This window comes from Podarcis tiliguerta (assembly GCF_965153285.1).
Source record: "Podarcis tiliguerta genome assembly, chromosome: 5".
In the NCBI taxonomy this organism is placed as follows: Eukaryota; Metazoa; Chordata; class Lepidosauria; order Squamata; family Lacertidae; genus Podarcis; species Podarcis tiliguerta.
The window spans coordinates 96,592,004-96,610,105 of NC_139538.1; the positions used below are offsets into that span (position 1 = coordinate 96,592,004).

Consider the following 18,102-nt stretch of genomic DNA (forward strand, 5'->3'; position numbering starts at 1 on the left):
GTGGCATATTTTCATTCATACAGTTAGTCAAAATTATTTCCGCTGACTTCTGGGATTGGGGTGAATGACACATGGACCATAGTTCACCAACCACCTCACACCTAATCAAGTAATGACCACATATTGTTGATTGGCCTCATTAACTGGCCTCACTGACAAGCAACCCCAAAACAGACCGTGTGAGTATGACCTTATATATGGAGGATTCCAGACTTTGCTTGGACAACATGCTGCTTCATGTCATGACTCAAGGCTGAAGTGGATTCCGAATGTGGGGCCTGACCAACGTCAGGCAGGGATTCAGACTGTGAACCACCATCCGGTTCTGGCCAAAGGGAACTTCAGGAGGGAATAGAACTAGAGCTAATGGGGCTCTTACAACAATTGGGCAGATCATGTCATATGTTTGCCCTGGTGCTATGAAGCCTTTGGGGCCAGGTTTGCTTGGTGGTCTGAGCAAACAAGGGACTCCTCTAGTGCTGCTCTTGTTCCTTTCTCAGCCAACACCATCACCTGCCTTGTGATCCTTTTAACTGGAGTTTACAACAGTTGAACCTGGGACCTTCTGCATGCCCAGTGTACCCTCTACCATGTAGCTGTAGGCACACTGATGTGGCTTCACCTGTTTCCTGTCCCTGCTTCACCCCAGCCAGCCCCCAGCTTGACAGAAGTGAGTCTAACACTTCCTAATCGCAGTTCCACCAGGCATACCATACAACTGGTGTGTCAGAATGATTTCACTATAGTACTGCGTTGTGTTGCCAGCTGGTGTCAAGTTTGGCCAATTATCTGGCTCCTTGGAGCTCTTAGCAAACTGAGAGGAGCCTCATGAGCCCCTCCATTAAAGCAGGGAATGGAATCTGTGTTTGTCCAGTCTGTTAGAAACAGTAGGAGATGGAGGCAGAGCAACAGCAACCTTGCCAAGCCTCACAGCAAGGCCAGACTTTGAAGCCGGTCCTCTGAGCTCCAAGGACAACATTCTCTCAGCTGGACCCTCTAAAACAGCTTCCACGTGTGCATAAAGCTACCAGACTGACCAGATAAATTTCTGCGCCATCCAGACTTGCTGTCTAGTGTAAATATATCTCACCCACCTCACTTTAGTTTTTTGCCCTCCACCCAAATAATTTCTGAAAGGTTTTATATAGGCATGTGCAGCAGAGTTTGAGGCCTTTTTATCTGAATGGCAAGATATACTCTGCATTTGATGAGACCACAAAAGCAAGCAGACAAGTTACACCCTGCAGGGGACGAAATATATTTGGTGGCATTTTGGAAGGGAGCAACTGCAGGAACAATGGTGGGCAGCTTGTTTATATGTAGCAATGAACTCTGGAGTCACCATTTCCCTCTAAACGCATTCAAAGCTGCAGTAGCTGCAAAGATTTGAGGAGTGAGGTTATTACCCCTCTACTACTATCTCTGCCAGATTGCTCAATCATTGCTACTGTGTCCTGTCTTCTGGCAGATCAAATAACTAGGTGACAGCAAAAACTCCAAAAAAATAAAAATAAAAATAGCAGGGGCAATTAGAATAAGAACTGTTATTTGATTAACTTTCTAACATTGCTCAGCTTTAAAAACAAAAGCCTATCAGCTCACATGTTTTACCTGTGGCTAAAGGATCATGTATCAATTCTGTCGTTTCTCTAATTTATTACCAACTTAATACAATTTTATTCAAGTGACTTCCCACTCGCCATTGTCGATGCGTCCTTAGCCTCTGATGTTACTGCTTTGAATATTTTAAATTGGGTACCTTCGATTATAATCCATTACCCAAAATTATCACTTAATCATCAGCTGTATTCTTAGTAATTTCCATTCATGTTGAAATGTTATTTAAGGCATTTGTATACTTTTGTAAAGCTTCAAGTGTGATTATACTTCTTTTCATTTCATTCTGTTCTAGTATACAACCTTCATTGGCCTTCCATTTATATCAGTCATCTCCATTTCCAAAGATTATCTTGAGCCCTTTCTGTGCGCCTGCAGTGCTGTTGCACTGATTCAGTGCATATCTGCTGGTATCTGCTGGTATCTCAAGGTTAACTCAGCCCCTCCTCTCCCCAGTTCGCAGCTCTATCCCATAATACTCTAAAAAGTACATTGTTGTCCAAAAGCGACAGTCCTCGCCTTATGTAGATCCTTTTCAACAAGTTTCAAGATCTCTTAATTTTCTTCTCCTTTAAATCTCATCAGCACTGGCAGGGAAAGGCTTTTCTCTCAGTACCAACCCACTGACAGCCTGACATCACCTTCCCTTCCTGCTTTCCTCCAGCAGCATCCTCCAGGGTCTGCAAGACCTCTCACTTGGAGTTGCCAAATCTAAATTTCTACTTTCTCCATGTTGTTCACAGTCTGTTCTCTCCACACCCCAAGAATTTACCTTAGCCTATGTCCATTCTAGCCATGCAGAGGTCAGAGGCAAGTAAGAGACATGATCACAGATCAAGGACACGTTCCTACCTGGCAAAAGCACTCCATGAGGGTATCTGACAGGGATAGAGACGGGCCCTAGACAGAACCTGAGGGCCAAGCAGAGAGAGCCCTGCTTTTCTCCCCTAGGTCTCACCTAAAGGCATACTGGCCAGTGGCATCACGCGGGGAGGGCCAGAGGGGCAGTGGCCATGGGCGCATTTTGCTCCTCACTGCCCTGCCAGCCCCACAGAAAGGGCACATGCCTGTTGCATCCCCCTCACACAGCCCTGCGGCATCACAAAGTGGCATGGGGCTGGCAGGGCAGTGTGACTGCACCTTTCATGCCCACCAGGGCCGGGGCGGGCAGGGGTGCAGCATGGCCCCCACTTGGCTCTGATGGGTGGGGCATCAGCATTGAGGGCTAGGTGTGGGCTCCGTTCACTCTCCGTACCCCAAACCCCCAGGCATGCACACCTCCTAGTATTCACTGCAGGTTTCAAGGGGTTTCACATGAGCAAGATCCCCTCAGTGTCCCACTGCTGCCCATTGGCTTGTCCTCTCCCTCTGGGAAAGCAAGAGAAGCAACATGACCTCCATCAGGCCTAGCCAGCATCTGAGAGGGGCTGCCTGCATGCTGTAGAGCACTCTTGCATGGTAAGGTTTCCATGCATTTTTAAAAAACAAGCAAACCCCAAACCACCAGTACTCTAAAGCAGTATATAAAAGCTCATGTATAGGACATGGTCTTCGTCTTTCTCTTTTGACCTGTGAAATCTCAGTGCATTTCTTTTTTCCTATTGCTAGTAAGTTCCATGACTAGAGGATGTGGAATCAACAAAAACAGACCCATACAAAGTCAGCATTCAATCGATACATGTGAAAGTAGCTCACACAGCAAGCCATTGATAGTGGCTCACTTGCTGCTGACGCTGCCATTTGGAACGCTCTACTGTACACTCATCACAAAGGTCTTTGCCACTACATAAGCTGGATGTGTCAAACAGTTGACACCTATCAAATACCCCTGAGGCTTTCTCTAGTCACCATAACTGGGAGGATTCACCCTCACCCAAAACAGAAGACTAACTACAGTATATGTCACTGCCTAGAGGCATGGTAAAAACACTCTCAGCTACTACACTAAATTGTTTTCCACTTGTATTGTTTATTGAAGCTCACTTGTTTTTTATGTGCTTATTACTACGTCTGCATTTGACAATCTGATCAGTTCAGCATGCTAAATGTCACTGTTATGCATGCTGTGAAATCAAAGAGCAAGCAACCAATGTACATCACAACACGCAGGTGCCTTTTTGGTTATTTTTAATATGTTGTGAGCCACTCTGAGCACTTTTTACAGTGGAAGGGTGGGGCACTATTAAATTAATTAAATTAAATTAAATTTAAATTAAACACTGCTACCCTTGTCCCCCTTTTTCCTGTACTATGGTTGAACACCTGTCTATGGTTTTGCACACTGTCAAAATTGAGACTATAGTCTCCCCAGGACAGAGAACTGTATTTTGTTTGCTTGTTTTTGTAACTCTGTAAAATTCCAAGTACAGTACTGTACATGGACGGTGGTTAACAAATCCATAATAACAACTGAAGAGCTTGCAGCTAATGCATTCACCTCAATAGACACTACATATATACTTTTTGGAAGGTAGAGGGAAATGAGAAAGTTGCTGAGACAGACAGCTGGGCAAGCAGGCTTTGCTGTTGCTGCTTGCAGCCATATTGAGATTATAGTCAGTGGCGTAGTGTGGGTTGTCAGCACCCGGGGCATGGCAAGAAATTTGTGCCCCCTAACCCATGGATTTTAGCACTCGAGAGAGCTGCGAGTGCGAACGCGCCCCTTGATGTTGCGCCCGGTGCGGCCAGCCCCCCCCCTGCAGCCCCCACGCTATTCCACTGATTATAGTGCACTAAAATCATTTCACAACTTGCTCCTGTGCAAAGTTATCTGTGGCTAGACCCAATGATCTCTTTTGCCAGCCAGGAACAAAGAACAAAGGCCTTATACAAATGCATGCAATTCCCTCATAACCTCACCTCTCATCCTTCAGTAAAATCTGCACGATGCTCATATATATATATACACACACACACACACACACACACACATTTGTTTTATAAAATGGTATATACATGCTATCATGTTTGATCTAGTCTTCATTAAAAAATATTTTAGTCTTTTCACTTTTGTAATTTTCTCTAAGATCACACAAATACATTGTCTATTTTGCATTTTATCAGCCAATGTGGGATCCAGCCGCCGAGAGTGGCTGGGAAACCCAGCCAGATGGACAAAGTATAAATATTATTATTCTTATTATTCTTATTATTATTATTATTATCCCATAGACTGAACAACAGAGCAAAAATGTAAATGTTGCAATAATTATAAAATATGTTCCATTAATATACATTAATTTGCCATTACTGTACATTAACATATATTAACGTGTGTTATACTTTTATAATTTTATTATCTTGATTATACTTTTGTGTTGATTTTGTAAAATTTCTTTATTCAATATATTTTTTTCTCTGCCTTGAGTACACCAATGAGAAGGCAGGATATAATAAACTGTTGTGATGTAATAAGATGTGATAAACTGTACACAACCTCTTTATTCATAAATAATAACAGTTTACTTGCAAAGATGAGAAAGTACATAACACCTAGAAATAAATTACCAACAAATTGATTCAAAATTCCTACATAACAACTGGGGACAATTCTCTTTAGAACACTAAAATCCTCTCAGAAAGAGACACCTAAAAAGAAATAGTTGGATGATTTCTGCCAAGTTTTAATCTTCAAAGGCTGCCATTACTAAACCAGGCAAAGTACATTTGTCCACAACATACACATACGTACCACAAATGCAGTAGGCTATTTTCCATTAGGTATGGAAATAGCGTACAGGAAATATTGGCCTAGGAGTTGCAAAATGGAAATAAGTACTTTCCAGAATGTATTATATATTATATTTATAATAAGCTGCAACAGCAATTTATTGAAGCCCTTTTACATAGCAAGCACTGCACAAAATGTTGCAGTATGGAGAGTTCAGCATCCCAGCTGCCATTCCCTGCTATCCCATGTTCTCTTTTTCCCTTCAACAGTGTCAGCCTTTCCCACCCCACAAAACAGCTCAGTCCTCATTGGCTGTTTGCCCTCCATCTCCACTGATGTCTATGGGCAGTGGAAGCTTGTGTGGAGGCAGACCTTTTGGGGCACCATGGCACTGAAATATGGATCCAAGTCACAGGTCCACATGGTTTTTAGAAAGCATGCCCCACCCAAGCCACCACCAAACTGAAGTTGCCAACGGTTTCTGTGGATTGCACTGCAAAAATGATCTACCCAGTATTTGTCAGAGCCTCTGCGGCATAAAAAAACACAGATCCTCATGAACCCACATGGTTTTTACATAGAATTCCTAGAAAATCACAATCAGACAGATGTACCCCAAAATACCCACAAGCATCCATGCCTCAGTTCCATGTCCATGTGCTAAGGTGGTTCTAGTAAGCACCAGTCTGTGATTTTTACAATCCAGTCCATAGGCATCAAGTGCTGGATTGATGGTTAAGAACGTAAGAAGAGTCTCCTGGATCAGGCCAGTGACCCATCTAGTCCAGCATCCTGTTTCCACAGTGGCCAACCAGATGCCCACAGGAAGCCAAGAAGCAGCACTCTCCTCTCTTGTGGTTTCCAGCAACTGGTATTCAGAAGCATACGCTCTCTGATTCTGGAGGCAGAACATATCTGCCAGGCAAGGTGGCCATTGATAGAGTTGTACTCCATGAACTTGTCTCATTCTCTTTTTGAGCTGTCCGTGTTGGTGAACTCTCTGTCTCCTGTCAGAGTGAGTTCCATAATTTAACTGCCTGCTGTGTGAAGAACTTCTTTCTTTTATCTATCCTGAATCTTCCAACATTCAGCTTCAATAGATGTCCACGAGTTTTTGTACTATGAGTGAAACTTTTATCTAGCCACTTTCTCCGTGCCATGCATAATTTTATAAACTTCTATCATGTCACTTCTTACTTGCCTTTTCCCTAAACTAAAAAGTCCCAACCTTTCCTCATAGCAGAGTTGCCCTATCCCCGGAATCATTTTGGGTTGCCCTTTTCTGAATCTTTTCCAATTCTAAAATATCCTTTTGAGGTGAGGCTACCAGAACGGTACAGAACACTCCAAATGTGGTCATATCACAGATCTGTATAACAGCATTATGATACCAGCCGTTTTATTTTTAATCTTTTCCAAATGATCCTTTAGCATGGAATCTGCCTATTTCAAAGTTGCCACATTTTCTACAGGTCAATCCATGGGGACAGAGTGACCTGTGGTTTTGTAGTGGCTTAGAGAAAATCCCATATAAAATCATGTAAATATAAGAGGGTCCATTAAAAAAAACCTTTTGCTACCCCCTCCCCCGCCACACATGCTCTACAGCACACATTTTGTGACCAGACACCCACAACAGTCTCAGAAATTTACATGTGTTCACCCCAAAAGCTGAGGCCCCACCAGCCCAAGATCTTGGCCCCCACCATTTTCTTTAGCATCTGGTTAAAACTGCCAGGAGAGGTTGTCCAGAGTTTGGAGGTTTAGTTCCAGCATTATATTGACGACACTCAGTCCTATTTCTCCTTCCTTCTAAGTCCAAGGAAGCTGTTCAAGTTCTGAAATCAGTGTCTGATGTCAGTAATGGACTGGATGAGGGTGAACAAACTGAAACTTAATCCAAAAAGTACCATGATACTCGTGGCCAGTAGAAAAGCAAACCTGGGCGAAGGGATTCAACATGTCTTGGATGGGATTGAACTCCTCTGGAAGAATGAGGTTTCCATCTAGGATGTCTTCTTGAATTCAGCCCTGAACCTGGATGTCCAGGTGTGGTGGTGGCTAGGACTCAGAGCACTTTTGCATAGCTAAGATCAGTATGTCAACTTTGCTCCTTCTTGGAAATGATGTGGCATTGGGGACACTATGGCTTAGTTACATTTCATTTGGACCATTGTAACAGCCTCTGGGCTGGGCTGCACTTTCACTGTTGCAGAATGTCATTGAGCTGGGAGTGATTACAGGGAGCACGTCACTCCCATGCTAGAATAGCTTCATTGGCTACTGGTCTGTTTCTGGGCATGTCAAAGTTCTGGTTCCATTCATATACATTTTGGTAAGTGGTTTGTTCCTTTGTCTGTCTGTCTGTTTTCTATAGCAATGTTTCTCAACCGTGGCCCCCTTCTGACCCTGTTTCCTTCCTGTGCCCCCCATGGGCATAGCCAAGGAGAGCAGGGGCTCAGGTGCCTCCCAGTAAGTAAAAATCAATACAAGTCAATACAAATCTGAGGTTCTGACCCCCCCCCACAAAAGCCTGACCCCCCTAAAAAAAATCCTGGCTATGCCCATACCCCTCCCATCCTACAGGTGGAAAGGTAGCTATTTAAATGTTTTGTTTGCAAATAGAACATCCTTTATATATATTTTTCATAATTTTTACAAAATACAATTATTTAAAATGATAGGAACATAATGAAATATTGTTGAAGCAGAAAAACATAGAATCATCATTCTAGTGCAACCCCCTGCAATGTAGGAAACTCAGCTAAAGCATCCATGACAGATGGCCATCCAGCCTCTGCTTAGAAACCTCCAAGGAACCTCCAACCTCCGGAGGGAGATCCATCTTCCATGTATTATAAAAAGAGAACAACACTTACTTGACCCCAGTTATTTGACACAGAGGGAGAAACCCTCAGATTCAGTCCAAAAGGTGCACAAGTGTTCCTCACTGACCTGGTGTAAAAAGATATTGTCATCCGGAGGAGCCCTGGCTGCCTAGATAAAACACTCTAGCTCCACACTCACTTACCTGGGAGCAAGGCCCCCTGGACTCAGTGCAGCTTTCTTCTGAGTAGGCACTTTGTTATTTACTAGAGGCAAGTCAGCAGCACCAGACAACCCCACTCAGCTAGGCTTTGAAGTGGATTTCACCCCCACGGCTTGCAGAGCCAGGCTTACACTGCCTATGGGCCCTGCATCCCTTGGCAACATCCGAAGGCCCTGATCCACTTGGCACTGAGGTGGATTGCAACCCACACCTTCAGAGTCAGGCCCAGGCTGCCACTGGACCAAGCATTGGCGGCAGCAACAAGCAGCTCCAGCTCTCCCAGCCCTACCCATTGCCACCCCACCACCCCACTTACCTGACCTGGGGGTTCTGGATCGCAGGCCCTACTGCTCAACATGGGAGGCCCAGCAATCGCCCTCTCCCTCCAGAAACAAACCAGGACTGCTCCAATAAAACGCATGTGGCACAAAGGAGCATTAGGCCCTTGTGGGTCACCCCCTTACCCACTTCTGATTGGCCAAGTGGATAGCCAGTCAATTGGGATTAAAAATAAATCCCCCCTCACTTCTCACTTCCCTCTGTGTTGTGACCCCCCATTTATGTGATTTTCACCTGGGGGCCCCCAGAGAACCTTATGGCCCCCCGGTTGGGAAACGCTGCTCTATAGTTTCTGCTTCCTCTCAAGATATCATCACCAGACTTGGCACAGGGTTCCCAAGGTGGGGGCAGCAGTAATCATAAATGTTTGGGTGCTGGGCACCATTTTGAATTAAGATTGTGGACCAAAATGTTACCTTGCCCCTCCCCCCCTTTTTTTGCATAGGTTCAGTCGCCTCTTGAGATATTGTTGTCAAACTCAGTGCAAGGGCTCCTGAGGTGCAGGCAACACTTTTCATCAGGCTTGGATGTGACTTCTGCCAGAATATGATTGTGCCAGGTACAAATACACAAACAACACCATCCATTTTTTAAAAATCTCAATATTTTGGGTTTCTACAAAGTCCTGGGCAGCACAGGCACTCACTGTAGTAACATACAAAACCCTACATGACTTGACGCCAAGTTATCTGAAAGGCCATCGTCTCCCATACAAGCCTGCCTGGGTTTTTATGATATTTGGCAGAGCCCCTTCTTTCCACACCACCAACAACTGAGGTGCATCTGGTGTGAACGCTCAGAAAGCTTTCTTGGTTGTTGCCTCTAGGCTTTGCCTCAAGCAACTTTAGAGACATTGCCATTGTTTTACTGTTGTGGTGATGGGCACTACCTCAGATGGATTTTGGACTAACCTTACTTCTGTGCTTGTAACTTGTTTTAAATACTGTGTTCTAAAATCTTGTACCCTGCCCTGAGACTTAGGGTGAAGGGTGGTAATAAACAACAACAATAATTTAAAAAACCAATGAACACCACCATAAGACAACTTCATGGAAGATAGACCTATGGACAGCCTATACCCCTGTAATCTAAGTGGAACTCTTTGATGCAGACTATCTCTGAATAAGCCACAAGGAACTGCCATCATATGGGGAGAGAGCGATGGACCAGGTGGTCATCTGGTCGAATCCAAGTTCTTCATTAAATGCAACTCTTGTCCCTTTCTGCCCTGCTTGATTCCAATAAGGGCCCAGGGCTCAGCTGGATCCCTCAACTCCCCCGGCCCATTTTGGGCGGGGAGGACTAATGATGAGTTGGGAAAGTGCGGGGCGGGAAGCATCTGGGCCGCGCTGGGCTGAAGGGAGACGCGGGAGGGGATCCGGATTAATTTCCCCACCGCAAATTCTCACTGCCCCAGAAATCTGCGCTCTGTAGCCAGTCTCCGCGGAGCGAGCTCTAAATAAAGCCTGCGCTTGTGTTTCCCCCATCAGCAGAGCTGCTGCCTTCGTATTATTATTATACATCCATAGCTTTTGCCTTCGGACCTTATAATTATGTCACACTGCAAGGGAAACCACCAGCATCTGGTGTGTGGTTGAGAAAACTTTTGTTTCAAGACTCGGAACTATTTATAGAAAGAAAAACTTGGTGGGGATAGTCATTTCCTAAAGTTTTTCAAGAAAATACGGCTAGGTTTCTATTAAAGGGGGTTCTTCTACACACACATGCCTGCATATAGATATATATATATAAAATAAAAGCTCCCTTTTACAAAAGAGGGAAGCGGTAAGCAACTCGCTCCGGCTCTTTCGCTGCGCCCCGCGTTGCGCAGAGTCGGCAGCCGGAGCGATTCCATTTAATCCCCGCGAACAGCAATGCAAACGCAACGCGGTTCCATAAATCAGACTTCTCTGAAAATAGGTGGCCAAAGCATATGTATTTCATTAAGAATTAAGAAGGAAGAAATAGACGCGTTTCTTTTCTGCCTTTCCTCTTTCCTTGCTTTTTAAAGGGTAGATTTCTAACTTGCGTGGGGAACGAGGGCGCGTTTCCCGCAACAGAAGTAGAAAGCTGCAGACCCACTGAAGCAGACAGGGGTGGGGAGATGAATAATAGGCCACTGATCGCACGCACATCGGAGAGAGACAAGCAAGACAAGGCCACAAGAAGTTCAGCACTATATAGTTCGAGGCCATGCGTGTTTACACAGAAGTAGAGTCAATGGGACTTACTCCCAGGTAAGGATGCATAGGATTTTGCGACCAGAAAGTCCCCATTGGTTTCGATGGCAGTGACTGAGGAGGAAAGAGCCCCGGTTCTCCAGCTGAAATGAACAGGTTTTGACATGCTGAGCTTTTTGGCACATTGCGCTCCAGTGGGGTGGGGTGCAAGTTAAGCAAATGCTTAATCCATGAATACGTTTCATGTGCCGAATGCAGCCGTGGGGAGTCCCCGGTCCAAATCCCACCTCAGCTAAGAGCTTCTGTGCACTGCAACCCTCCGCGCGATCCTCAGCCGCCAACCCCCCCGGGGTCCAACAGGGCGCACTCCCAGGGGAGCCGAAAGCTGCGCCCCCTTACTCAGCAATAAGCCCGTTGTATCTCTGCCCAAGCGAGACTTAGGCGAAGGGCACCGTTATCCTTTCACCATCGTCCCCTCCCCTAATAAAAGCAGCCTACCTGACACGGCTGTTGGCAGCATGGCTGGCATATTATGGGCGCGGGAGCACTTGGCATAGGGAAGCTGGAAGCTGGCCAAGCCTTCTCTAGCGGACAGCCTGAGCCATCCTCATCGCCCTGGAACGCCGCACTGCCCTGATGGAGCCCAAGGCGAGATCCAGTTGCTGGGCCTGAATCCGAGCTTCCTGCCTCAAATCAGCCTCGCTTCGCTCATTTTGAATAAATTAGTCCTCACTCCTCCAGGAAGCCTGACTTCGGAGTCGATCTCCAGCATCAAAATAAAGGGGCTTGCTTGGAGGTGGGGGCCCGTCCCTCTGCCCCTCGGCTTCCCTAACCTCCATCCCTTCCTGCGCCCGGATCCTCATTTCCCAGATAAAACCGTTTGGTAACCCTTCGCGTGAAGTGGGAATGGCCTGCGCGTCTTGGCCTGAATCGAGAGGAGAGACGGAGCGAACCGGGCAGCCCTAGCGAACGAGGCGAGCCGCTCCAGTCAAGAGTGCGGGGCAGAAAGCATACATTTGAGTTCAGAGTTCAAATTTAAGTGCCATCGCTGCCACGGAGAGCGAGGAGAGTCAGAAGGGTCTTGTCTTCTCGTTGAAACCAATGGGACTCTAACAAGTTTCTCTGCGGCCGGATCATGTCATAGATACAATACAAGTATTATTTTAAGGGGGATATGCCTGTAATTTAGGAGTACAGGGTTACACTACCAGTTCCTCGTCGCCAAGACTTCTGATAAGTACCTGGACATCAATACTTATCTTACTTTGGGGGGAGGCGGTACAATCTTATTTTGATTCAAACACAAATCCCTTGACGTCTAAAATCAAACTTCCTTTTGTTTAATAAAGTGGAATTGCAGCCAAGCATCCCGAGTCACGCTTGTTCCGAAGTTAGCCCCACCACAATCCCATGGGACTTATTCCCGAGTCACTGCGCCTAGCGGAGCAACCCACTTAGCTCGGAAATGCCTTTGGGTGCTTCTCCTGTTAGCAGTCTTTCTTCAGGACAAGGAGCCCCAAGTCCCCGGCATCATTACCCGAAAGGAAGCCCCCCCCCCCCCGGTTCTCAGCAGTGCTTCTGCCCTCGCTGGCTCCGCCACCCGATCCCTCCTTACGGAGCACCTGTTCGCAGCAGCATCCCTCGCCGGAGCCCCTCAGCCACAACCTTCCCCAAAAGCCTCTGATTCCTCTGGGGGCGCCTCTGAACTCCAGAGAGCCAAGCCTGCCACAGGCAACTTCTTTTCGGAAGAAACTTTCTCTCTCACATGCCCACCCCACTCCCGACAACCCCCATATCTGCCACCCCCACCCTGCCTAGCAACCATCTTTGGGGCGCACGTCTCTTTCCCCCACTTTCCCAGCTCCTAGAAGGCGCCCTTTAGGAAACCAGCAAACATCTAAGTAAGGGGTTTAAAAGAAAAGAAGTCTTGATCACTTACAAGTAACTTCCACTGGTAAGGATGAGGAAAATCTGAGGGTAATAGACTGAGAGTAAAACGCTGCGCGGTGAGAAAAGGATCATGGTCGTTATCCAGCTCTGAGCACTCTCGAAAGGTCTGTTCCTTGGCTTAGGATGGATGTCTTCCTTGGGGCACCACAAAGGGTTAACTGCTCCCTCCCCCGGTTGGTGTTCCCCCCTCACTTTGGGTGGGAGGGTGGCTGGGGGAGAGGCTCAGATGGGGGACTTGAGTTTGGATCCGGATTGGGCTGGGGGGAAGGAGCAAGAGAGGGGCTGGTTGGCTCAGTTGTGCTGTGTCTGGTTAATTTCCTGGGTGGTGGTGGTGCTGTCTGTCTGTCTGTCTCTCTACAGAGCGATGGTCGCTGCTCCTCCAGCTGCTGCTGCTGCCGCCTCTGGCTCAGCTCCCCTGCCAGTCATCTCGCAGTGGTTGGAAGCTTGTTAGAGAGTGGCTTCTCTCGGCGGAATGATGATGCTCCCAGGGATTTGGAGGGCAGACTGCGCCTCTCTCCCTCTCTCCTCGCCAACTCTCCAGAGACTGCAAGCTGCCATTGGGCGAGCGGTGCCGGCAAACCGCCTCCTGTGTGTGTGTGTGTGTGTGTGTGTGTTGGTGGCGGCGGTGTTGTAACGATGACAATGGCATGACACTGATCCGGCAAGCTGGAGAGCTCCCTTTCGGTGGCGGAGCAGCGCTTTCCAAGTTGGCTGGCTTGAAAAACGAGCGCCCAAGCGCCGGGATGGGACGCCCTGGCTTCCTTTTTGCTCTTCGCTCTTCGCCGTTATCATTAAGGAAGCTCTTCAGCATCAGCCATGAGCATGGCACTTGGCAGAGGTTCAGGAGCGGAAGGGAACGAAATCTCTGCCCCACAGAGCTTACAATTCCTCTGCAATGAAAGCAATTCCACTGACCCTTTTATTTCCCTTCCCTCCTGCTTTTGAATATTTAAATATCCCGTGGAAGTTTAAATTAGAGACTCCTCGGGGAAGGAATCTGCCATCAGAAGCACTATATAAATAAATTTATAAAAGTATTGTTGTCGTCGTCAGTACTGCCAGATGTGACTAGCTTAGAAAGGATAGCTCCTGGCTTCATAACACCGCCAGAAACATTAAATGAAACCTTCGTGAGACAGACAGGGAGGTTCCCGAGCCACAAGGTGTTGTGCGTAGCCAGAGAGGGAGCGAGACACCCGAGCTGCGCCATGGCACGATGCGGGAGCGCGGTGCAAATCTCGCTAACCACGCATTCTTGGTCCTCCGCCTGCCCTCGGGCGGGGGGTGACAGTGGGATCGCTGCAAGGGTGGCTTCAAAGCGCGTGAGAAGCCCCAGGACAAAGTGCTTCGTTATCTTTGGCCTCCACTAAAATCGAGGCATGTCAGATTACCGTTTCCATGCACAGGAACTGGCTGGGGGTCCTTCAGCCAAAGCGGCTCACAGCAGTGACAATCTGCAACAGGAAAGGAGGGATTCCTCGGTACTTGTAAATGTGGCTGCCTCTCTCGGCCCCTGGGAGCCGGTAATCCACCACCAGGCCTGCTCTTCCATTACTCCGCAGACTTTAGAACAGGGGTGGGAAAGCCCTGCCCGAACTCTCAACTCCCATCATTAATTGTTTTTTAATTATTGCACTTTTTCTATCTTTTTAGCGGGTTCTATTTTAGCTATTTAGGGGGAAAGGAGGTACATGAATAAATATAATCGTCATCATTCCTGGCCCTTGGGCATACTGGCTGGGACTCATGGGATATATAAAGGGGCGTGGCCAAGGGGAGGGGGGAAGCTGCCCCCCATCAAGTAAATAAATAAATAAATAAATACTGAACTAAAAGTCGAAATTGGAGAAAGATTTTGACATTTTTCTGAGCACCTAGGGTCAAAAGAAAGTAATTTAAAACAACTGTTGCTGTGACATTTCATTCCGAATCTGCCAGATGGAGCCAGGTAGAGGTTGATGTTAGGTGGGTGTCCTGCCCTTGCGAACATAAATCTTGGCTACGCCCCTGGATTTATATACTAACGACACCCGCAAGATCCGCAAGTCCCCATCCCTGCTCTAGAATAGGGGTAGGCAACTTAAGGCCCCGGGCGGACGCGGCCCAATCGCCTTCTCAATCTGGCCTGGGGACCGTCCGGGAACCAGCGTGTTTTTACATAAGAAGAATGTGTGCTTTTATTCAAAATGCATCTCTGGGTTATTTGTGGGGCATAGGAATTCCTTCATGGTTCCCCCCCCCAAATATAGTCCGGCCCCCCACATGGTCTGAGGGACGGTGGACCGGCCCCCTGCTGATAAAGGTTGCTTTTTCTAGAAGGAAGCAGAGCCACAGCCCTGCTCCGAAAGGAAAGAAGCGTCATCCCTCGTGCCTTTGAATACCATCGGTCTCTGCAATCCTAGACTCGGGAAGATCCCTGCTCTCGGTGGTTTAACGAGGTGCGCCCGCTCTAACACTGAAATGAAATTTGTCGAGGATCCTCCTGTAATTCCCCACTCCCCCACAAACCGTTTAAAGCTCTTTCCTCTTTATACATGGCACTATATAAAGAGGTGCGTGAACTGCACCTCAAGCAGAAGGATTAGATTAAAACAGAATTTTGGGGAACAGGACAGCTGCAGAGATCGACTCCCTCCGTAGTAAAGCGTGGGGGTTTTGCGTATTGTGTCTCCATATAATGGTCAGAGTTCAGAGCTTCGTTTACATTCCCCTGTTATAACCCTTACAGCAACCCTGCGAGGTAGCAGGTCTGTCAGAATTCTCTCCTTCTGAGCTGAAGAGGAGAGGTTGTGGCACCAGGTTCGTGGCACTGGGGGAAATCCCCCTTCCAGGGACTCCTGATTCGCAGCTCACAGGGCGAGCCTATCCGTTCCGACTGCGGAATAAGCCTCCTGCAGTTCCACGGGGCTTTCTCCTAGGTGAGTGCGGAGGAGTCGTTAGGGCTGGACGAGGACCGAGTGAATGAAGGACCTAGTGGACCAGAATCAGTCATGAAACGTGGGGCTCAAAGCCACCGCCCTGAGACTCATACTCTGGCTGCTGAGCTCTCCCTCAGTCACAGCAGCCTCTCAGCCTCAGCTCCCTCACAGGGTTATTGTAAGGATATAACAGAGAGGAGGAGACCCGACCCGACACCGTGAGCTCCTTCAGGACAGGTGGGATATAAATGGAATGGGTGCGCAGGTATCTGGGCTGCAGCCAGCCTCTTAGACAAAACGTGGCTCTCTCCCTCGACGGCCAGAGGAAAGCTAATTCCCAGAACTGCCTTTCCTCCATTTCTGAACTCCCCATTTTGATTCCTGGGCGGGGGCGGCGATGCACGACCAGCACAAATGGAGCGAGCGACATATCCTCGTGGACAACGGCTTCTGGCGACCCTCACCCCGTGCGACCCTCCCGGAGGGTTTTTAGCTGGTCGTTTGAATCCGGGACTCGGTCAGGACACCTGGCCGTCAAAGCGGGCGTAAAACCTTAACACTCTTTCATTCTAGCCTCTCCCGACAGAAGTGAATCTCCCAGGGGGCGAAATGTTAATTATTATTCGCTCTCCAAGCAGAACGATTAAATTTCGTCTCGTCCGTCAGTGATTCCCCTCACCACCCAGAAACGGGATAAGGGGGGGGTGTGAATATTTGCAAATATCGAGAAAGGTGGAAGGGATATCAGCCGTCGCTTCCCAACGGGCAGGGAAGGCAGTTTGGTGCCTGAAGAGGGAGCTCAGCAGCCCCGCCCAAGGAGTGACTTGCCCCTTCTAAATCCCATGGAGACTATTTTTAATAGTTGCAAGGTACTTTGAATGAACTCAGATCCATCCTAAATGACCCTCGCACCATCAAGGTGATTGTCCTGTGCACTCTTACTTGAATCGGAGCTGGAACGGGACAGACTACCCATTGCTGGCACAGGATCGGACCACGAAGCTGTAATTCTAAACATGCTTATTAAGAAACGTCGCATTGGCCTCGGCCAAACTGGCTGCAGAGCAAACGCGTCAAAGCTCCAGCTGAACAATGAATTCACACGATCCTTACCGCCCTCCCTTCCTCCAGGGATCTCGGGGCAATCTGCAGGGGTCCACACTCCACAAAATACAATTCTTGCACAATTTTAGAAATTTCAGTTAAAAAATTCAGTCAAAAATACCAGTAGCTTTTGATGAGTGATGGGGACTGGCTTAAGGTAAGTGAGCTTTATGGTAGGGGAGCTAGAATTAGGGACCTCTTCCCCCCCTCCAAGTGACGCGCAACCCGATCCTATAGAACTGTGGCTTGGAAGAGGACTCCATGCCAAATCAGCAGGATTAGGCTTACTCGGAGGTAAATTCCACTGAATTTAATGGGACTTTCAATTGAATAAGAATTTAGGAAGAGGAACAGACTCTCCTCCTCCCACACGCGCGCACAACTAGACCAAATCACAGGTCTGTTGCTTTCTTTAAAGAGAAAAACAAATGTCGGGAACACTTCGATTTTATGACAGCAGACATGCGGTAAGTTGAAGTGTCCTGTTTTAGCGGCAGAATTCTCTTCAAAAACTTGACAATGAGAGAGATCGATTTCGTGGCAGTCCTTTATTATTAGAAAGTGAAAGTCTCGTTTCCACAGAAATGACAGTGGCAGAGGGAGCGTGTGTATGACATGCTGGTGCGACGAGCTGATACCGTTAAGACGAGCGAACAGATTTGTATATATGGGATCCTAACGAGATCTGGAGCTGCGCTCCCAGGCGAAGCCGGCTGGAAGTTTTGTCCTGTTTGATGGACAAGGGTATCCGGAGAGCGAGCCTCGGCCCTCAACAGATTCCCAGAGCAATGTGCAAAAATATGCTCTTGCGTCACCTTCCGAAAGCAAGCTTACATTTTGCTTTTTGTTACCACTTTGACATAGCCCTGAATGTGCGCAAGGGAACGCAACGAAATCCATTTTAGAAAGAAAACCTCAGGTGGCTCCTGTGGGTGTGGGTGGGTGTAAGTCTTTTTTTAATAATAATAATAATAATCTGCATTGATCTGCCTAGTAATATTTATAAGCCTGTATCGTAAGGCTGTCATTCTAGACTAACTTGCCTGGGAGAAATCCCTGAGTAGGGACTATACGCCTGTATAGGCAGTGTAAGCCTGAAAGGTGAAGTGCCGCTGTTGAAAACTGCTGAGATCTGTTGAGTGCTGCGATGGAAAAGAAGAGATACAATTTCGTTGGTGGATTCTAAGGCGTTGCTCCCTTTAAATGATGCACCTTATGATTTACCCAAATTCCCACCAAGGCAGGCGGGCCAGGCGTGGAGCAGGTGGGCGAAAG

The 18,102-nt window shown here is 47.5% G+C and overlaps 2 protein-coding genes across 5 annotated transcripts in view; both read right to left on the minus strand.

Annotated features, from left to right (window-relative positions):
• The window catches only part of SMC1B (structural maintenance of chromosomes 1B), a 387,986-nt gene that overhangs the window by 366,470 nt on the left and 3,414 nt on the right, over positions 1–18,102 (minus strand). The window lies entirely within an intron of this gene.
• Positions 1–18,102, minus strand: part of WNT7B (Wnt family member 7B) — a 112,687-nt gene that overhangs the window by 84,599 nt on the left and 9,986 nt on the right. For 2 of the 4 annotated variants that reach the window (XM_083440913.1, XM_083440912.1), the window contains exon 1: positions 12,795–13,292. The exons of 1 other annotated variant lie outside the window; for it this stretch is intronic. In XM_083440913.1, the coding sequence (XP_083297039.1) occupies positions 12,795–12,877 (83 nt within the window). In that variant the 5' untranslated portion in view covers positions 12,878–13,292. Of the gene's footprint in view, positions 1–12,794; positions 13,293–18,102 lie in introns of those variants that run through there. One more of the 4 variants, XM_083440910.1, reaches the window with a different exon arrangement.